Source organism: Juglans microcarpa x Juglans regia, chromosome 5S (assembly GCF_004785595.1).
Source record: "Juglans microcarpa x Juglans regia isolate MS1-56 chromosome 5S, Jm3101_v1.0, whole genome shotgun sequence".
In the NCBI taxonomy this organism is placed as follows: Eukaryota; Viridiplantae; Streptophyta; class Magnoliopsida; order Fagales; family Juglandaceae; genus Juglans; species Juglans microcarpa x Juglans regia.
This window is the reverse complement of record NC_054603.1, coordinates 24,779,248-24,786,528: the sequence shown is the minus strand read 5'-3', so window position 1 is coordinate 24,786,528 and position 7,281 is coordinate 24,779,248. Positions and strand designations below refer to the sequence as shown.

Genomic DNA, 7,281 nt, shown 5'->3' with positions numbered 1-7,281 from the left:
GGTTGATCCTCAAAAAGGGTCAAAGTTTTGGAAAATGATTTTGAAACAGATTCCATTTATACATGAGAACTTGAAATGGCAAGTGAAAGATGGCTTGGTCTCCTTTTGGCATGATCGGTGGGTTGGCATTGAGTCGTTATGTAACCAGCAACAAATGATGGAGTTGCAGAGGCTTACATTGGCAGATTACAAGTCTGGATTGGGATGGAATGTTGAGCTTTTTACACGCCTTCTGGGGCAAGACAAAACAAAAGAGGTGCTTGAGTAGTTGGGAAGTGTCAAAGATGGGAAAGATCTAATACTCTGGTTGCCAAATGCTGATGGAATGTTCACGACATGGAGTGCTTGGAACTGCAAAAGAATTAAGGGGCAGACATTTCCATGGGCGAAATGGGTTTGGAATCCGGCTGTTCCAAGGAAAATCTCAATGACTATGTGGAAAGCAATGCATGAATGTCTCCCTCTGGATGACCGTGTGAGGAGGATTGGCATTCTAGTAGTGTCAAGCTGTGATTGTTGTCTTGTTTGGGTTGGTGAAGATGTAGATCACATATTTGCCAAAGGTGGATATACGGCAGAAATGTGGCGGAGGTGCTCCTTAGTCTTGGGTATACCGAGGTTGGAAGGTAAGCCATGGAAAGAAAGGGTTGCTTGTTGGCACAGAAAAGCAAGTGATTCTTTGTTTAGTGGGCAGTTACTTGGATTACTGCCGTCGATCTTAATATGGCGCTTGTGGGGCCGTTTGTGCAAGGCGAGAATGGAGGGAGTGGCGGAACCTGCCCAGTCAGTTTGGTGCTCTATCCGGCTTTGGATATCTTGGGCAGCTTTGAAAATAAAGGAAGTCAAAGGTCTCACTCAAAGGGATGAAGATGTGTTACGCTGTTTCAAGTTGCCTTGTCCTTCGACGCAAGAGAAAGTTGCAACTACTGCCAAGCGGAATCCTCTTAAGGAGGGTTGGGTGAAACTAAATATTGATGGGTGTTCATTAGGGAATCCTGGTGATGCAGGGGCTAGAGGGATTATAAGAAATTCAACTGGTGAGTTTATAAGCGGGTTTGCCGTCACTGCCATCACTCGAATAATTTTGCAGAAGTAATGGTGCATGGTCTTCAGAACATTTATAGGTTGGGGTTTTCGAATGTGGAAATTGAATTGGATTCTTTGCTTGTTATTCACTGGCTAAGGAATAGAAGATGTGGACTTTGGTATATGGAAGATTATTGGGAGGAAATTCAAAGGCGTTTAGGTGGGATCAATTTTTCTTTTTCTCATTCTTTTAGAGAGGCGAATTCAGCATTAGATGGATTTGCAAAGCATGGAGCTCTAGGTTCCTCTCGAGTTTGGTCTTCATTATCGGATATTCCTTCTCTTATTAGAGGCATCATTAGATTGGAAAAGGGGGGGTTTCCTTATATTCGTTTACATAGGAAGTAAGGTTGTTTGCTCTATGTTGGGTTTTTTGTTTTTTTCTGGTTTGATGTCCTTATGATGTCTGGTCTTCAGGTAATTGTTTTTGTAGCTATGGTTTCCTCCACCTAACTGAGGGTCTTTAATAAATTTGGGACGAAGTCACTATTGGATAGGTGACTTTCAGCTCTTAGAAAAAAAAAAAAAAAACCGTATGTCGGATTAATAAAGAGAAAAAGGAAGAGGCCGCAGCATCTAAATTTAATATGGCCGACTAGGAGCACAAGGCGTTAAGAGACTATGCTATGCCCTCTGTCAATGGGCTGACATCTAGTATAAGACGGCCATCTATACAAGCCAATAACTTCGAGATAAAGTCGGCCATCATTCAAATGATTCAACAAACTGTCCAGTTTGGGGGGTTGTCACAAATGGAACCTAATGTCCTTATTGCAAATTTCTTATAAATTTGTGATACTTTTAAACACAATGGAGTGACAGATTATGCGATTCGATTGAGACTTTTTCCTTTCTCACTTAGGGAAAAAACAAAAGCTTGGTTGAACTCTTTGCCTCTATGCATCATCACCACTTGGGAGGAGTTGGTACAAAAATTCTTAGCAAAATATTTCCCTCTGGCCAAGATAGCGAAGTTAATGAATGATATTACTACCTTCACCCAAATTGAGAGTGAATCAATTATATGAGGCATGAGAGAGCTACAAGGATTTATTGTACAAGTCTCCACATCACGACCTCCCAGCCTGGCTTCAAGTACTCGAGTGAATCAATTATATGAGGCATGAGAGAGCTACAAGGATTTATTGTACAAGTCTCCACATCACGACCTCCCAGCCTGGCTTCAAGTACTCTTCGGATTTGTTTTTTACTTTGATAACATTTGGTAACATAAGATTTAATTGTAAAAAAAAAAAAAAGAGTGAATTCTTTCTTCCGCGAAATTCAAATTAGGCAAGGGGAATAAAACGAGAATTTCACGTTCCCTTCTTATGTGTATATAATTCACATATACAAAATATAAAAGTATAGAAAGATGCAAGATTCTATATTTTTTGAGAATGTTCAGTTTTACTAAGAATCCCTAGTCCCGGATCAGATTCTAACAAATTTTTCGAGAATTTGTAAGAAACTCTTTCTTTATTTTATTCACGTTTATTAAATTCAAATTATTAGACAAAAACAAGATAATAAAAAATAAAAAAAAAGGAGATTATCATACACATACATATCTATATATTTCATGTACATCTTATAATGGTTTGGGACCCACAAATCGATCTATGGTTGATGCGGTCGCGGGAGGAGCATTAATGAGTAAGACCTATGAAGCTGCATATGAACTTCTTGAATAATTGGCATCCAACAACTATCAATGGTTTGTGGAGAAAGTAATGCCAAGAAAGATGGTTGGACTTTTTGAACTTGAATCTATTACCACATTGGTGGCGTAGATGACAAATCTATCACAACAACTAGGTAAGATGAACGTTATTGCTATTTAAACTAATGTTGTTTGTGATCATTGAGCAGAAAATCATTCAAGTGTAGATTGCCAAGTGAGGAATCCTTTTGCCCAACCGAGTTATGAACAAGCCCATTAGGTGTCCAATTTCCAACGTAAAAACAATCCTTATTTAAACACGTTCAACCCCAGATGGAGAAATCACCCTAACTTTTCATGGAGCAATAATCAAGCGTCAGCTAGACCACCTCAACAGTTTCCACAGCAAGAGAAGAAACTGACACTTGGTGATATGCTTATGCAGTACATGCAAAAGACTGATATGGTGATCCAAAACAACTCGCTTTAATACGAAATCTTGAGGCGCAAGTCGGTCTACTCTCCAACATGCTTACTGAGAGGACAACAGGGACTTTACCGAGCAATACTGTGACAAATTCGAAGAAACATGTCAAAGCCATAATATTGAGAAGTGGGCAAACATATGACCAGCCGCAAACAATAAGTACGGAGCGAGATGCAGAAGCTGTCGAAAACGTGGAGTCTGAGATGAAGGAAGCCAGTCCGAGGTGAAAGAAGTAGAGCAGAATGCGGCCGGCCAGCAAGCTGAGAAGACTAAGGAGAATAAAGGGGTTTCAAAACCCAAGAAATGTAGGGAGTTTATATCTGAAACTTATTCTGCTTCAATTTATGATCCACCAATTCCTTTTCCGCAGAGATTAAGAAAAGATAAGATTGTTAATCAATTCTCTAAATTTCTGAGTATATTTAAGCAACTGCATATTAATATTCCTCCCATTGAAGCTTTAGAGTAAATGCCTAAATATGCAAAAAATTTTACGGATATTGTAGTGCCCCCAGCCCTCGCTCGGGATTTGATGGAAACTGAAATGCTGTGACATGCAACACCAGGGTTACCTACCCCTCATACATTACAGATAAGACGCAATGCACCTATTGATAGCTAACAGTATGCAATATATCACAGTGGAAAGTCAACTTAGGTCAATTTTAAGGTAATATTAGTCATGGTACTGAAACATAAGATCCCAATACTTTTTGCATAAATCCAAAATAGTCATCATAGTTGATATGAGTTTCTAAAGAACTCCCAAAACACAAGACCAAATATTTAAAAACTTAAACCAACGATCATTTCCCAAAAGTGGTCCCATAATATTGTCTTGATCTTCAGTTAGACTCGGGCCTCACTCACTTCTCTAAAGCCCAATCCTTGTCCCTATTATGGGACCTTCTAAACTTTTCTATGTCTTCAATTATCTTAGTGATTGCTCCATCAATTGACTGGAGATGGTCCAAAATGGAAGGCTCAAACTAGCCTATAACCATCTTACGCACGATCCTATTCGGATAAAGCATTGTCATCTTGCGTTTCGTCACTTGCGTTGGCTAAACCTGTCACAATTTCTATCATTTCGAGTGAGGAATGATAGTGGGTAAATACAATAGTGAGATTTTAAGAAATCTCAGTAAGTAAACAAATAGCGTGCAACAGAAATCATAAGCATATGAAGCAAACTTAACAATGAATGCATGGACATGGACTTGTACATATGCTCTTGACCTTTCAAAGACTTTGTATAAAAACATGACTTTCATAACCTTGACTTTCGAAAACATGCTTTCTTCATTTCATTCTTATGAGCTCATAGCGTTTCTTAACTTATAACATATCATATCATGACATAACATTGGATACCTCACGGCTCCCCTATGCACTGTGTGTTCCCCGCTAATTACCACATCAACCATTGGCCACTTTGACCAAGGTGACTATGTCTTGACTTTCATATACGGCAGCTCGCATTTCGCCTTCACCGTAGGTGCACCCACTAGCTTTAGGTGAAATTCCACTTTGGTATCCTTTTCTTTTAGGTACCATTCGAGATCCACCGACAGTACTTCATCGACCTAGGGGTATCCCTCCATTTTAAACACTCGTGATAGGACAAATGAGTTTCACTAGGACATTTCCCCCATCCCAGCATTTGGGGTCGTGATAAAAACTTTCTTTTTTTGAAAATACTCTTTTCCTTTCAAAAAGAGTTTTCACAATCTCAATGCATGTGACATGACAATAGACCTTAGAACTTTCATGAGACACATGAAATACCACAATGCTTCATCATAACCATGAATGTTGAAATGTTCATCATAAAATAAAACATCCATACTTGCAATACATATCCTGTTACGGCTTGAAAATATTAGAACATGTGAACATGTTCCCTTATAACAATTCAAGGCATGCATATCAATTAAAGACATACATTCCAATCCTCATCATGTAAGGGCTGAAACACATAAAACCCTAACCTAACCAAACATCATTCGTATCACATCAATCTTAAGACACCAATGATCATGCTTCATTCATGGGGTTGGCCGAAATCTCTTATCTTAGTAAACATGCATTTCAATCAATTTTCATGAACTTAGAATCTTCTAATGCATTAAACATAATTCTTTAATAAAGAATTTCTCATGGGTGGCCGAAATCCTTCCTTGTGGTTATGGACAATATTTTCATGAGTTTAGTCCCATATTAAAAACGTTTGAGTGACAACCATTCATGTATGAATAAACATGGTAAAAATCGAACCCGAACATGGCATTCGTGCTTTAAAATAATCATAACACATGGAAGAACATCAAGTTCCAAACAATCATACAAAAACCGAATCAACTAACAAGTTCACAAACCATATGCATAAAATATCCAAGTACAAGTTAGAGGTATACTTACAAAAATCCAAAATGTATTTTTTTTTAATAAGCAAGCTGAAAAACCATATACAATACTAGTTAGGATCCTTGCTCAAGAAAAACTCTAACCATGTGTTCATGTATAATACTTCTTACACCTTTTTCTTTCCAAGAAAAACCAAGTTTTCAAACCCTTCCCTCTTTGAATCCAAAACTTACCCTCCGATAGAAACCCTAGCTACAACTCACTAGTGTCGTGACCCACTTTTCTCAAAACACCATATTTTTAGAGCTTTAAGACAAGTAAGGTTATATTATCTTTCTTGAAGAAAAAACCCTATTCTAACCATGTGAGTGTAGGCATGGTTCATGCGGAGTAACCTTTCAAAATACAAGCTAAATCCATCTACCTCAAGTGTGTGTGTGAGAGAGAGTATAAGTTCTAGATGAACTTGACTTAAACCGAAACTTCCTCTCCCTTCAATTCGTGCGTGTGTGTGTGTGTAGTAAGGGAAAAGTTGCTTCATACCTTCTAGTCTCTCCTCTTGAAAATATCTCTTAGCTTTGCTTAACTTCCAAGTGATGTTTGAATGAGGAGAAGGTATGGTGGTGAGTGTTTGGATGGTGAAAAAAATGATGGAAAACTTGGGAGGAATTGTGTAGTGACCGAAAATCACAAGAGAAACATAAAATGGCCAAAGGTCCTAGGGTTTTCAGTTTGTCCCCTTTTATAGACATTTCAAGAAGCCTCTTGCATGAAACAAGCTCATGCATGGTTGCCAAGTGGCGTGTAGCCTTATCACCTATTCCTTCTAGCTCATCATTGGATTGAGTTGGAAAACCCTAAGACATCTATAACATGCCGCTCCTTCTTTTTGACGTAAGCAAATTCAACTACGAGTCCCGTTATGCTGTCGAATCTCGATGGGCTGTTTCTAAAGATATTATGTGATTTCTAAAGTAGGCCCAATATTTTAAAGCACTCGAATATTTTAAATGCATTGAAAATATTTATATGGGGTATTTCCAGTATTATTGAGCCAAGCTTGATTTTAAAAAAGACAATTATAATATTTTTGAAGAGCTCCAAAAATATTATAATTGTAAGAAATTATTTTAATATCATTTTATTAAAATGATTTCAATTATTTAAAATATCATGAGATTTAAATTATGTTGAAAACTCTAATTAATTAAATGATTTTATTCTCTTAAAGATATTAAATAAGACTTCATCATTTTATTATTAATGAAAGAATATTGTTTTATAAACTATAGTTTAGTTTAAATAATATTCTGTCTTAATCCCTCTCAGTTATTTTAAGTTAAATCGGTGTTTAATATCTTACCGTTAGATCATTTTGAATATCCCAAGATGAAGGGCCTGGATTAAATACTCAAGATCTCTCTCTTTCTCCCTCACTTTTCCCTTCCCTCTCTCTGTCCTCCATCCCCCTTCAGCTTATGCTGCACACCCCTCTCCCTAAGTTGATTCTCCTGCAGCCCAGCCCGGCACTGCCCAGCCTCATCGCTGCCACCAATGGCCTCCTCTCAAGCTGGCGACCAAGCCAGCATCCACTGACCTCCACCACGCATAGCCCTCTCTCTCTTCTTACGGTAGCCCAACCGAAATGGGTTTCACCCATTTATCTCCTCCTAGCACT

General features: G+C 38.1%; 1 protein-coding gene and 1 non-coding gene across 2 annotated transcripts; one reads left to right on the top strand and one right to left on the bottom strand.

Annotated features, from left to right (window-relative positions):
* Positions 1–325: 325 nt before the first annotated feature.
* Positions 326–1,096, top strand: LOC121267244. Its single transcript, XM_041171090.1, has one exon. The coding sequence runs from the start codon at positions 326–328 to the stop codon at positions 1,094–1,096; it is 771 nt and encodes a 256-aa protein (XP_041027024.1).
* A 961-nt stretch (positions 1,097–2,057) lies between these two features.
* On the bottom strand, positions 2,058–2,165 carry LOC121268726. Its single transcript, XR_005941237.1, has one exon. It is a non-coding gene; the product is annotated as a small nucleolar RNA R71 (small nucleolar RNA).
* Positions 2,166–7,281: the final 5,116 nt, after the last annotated feature.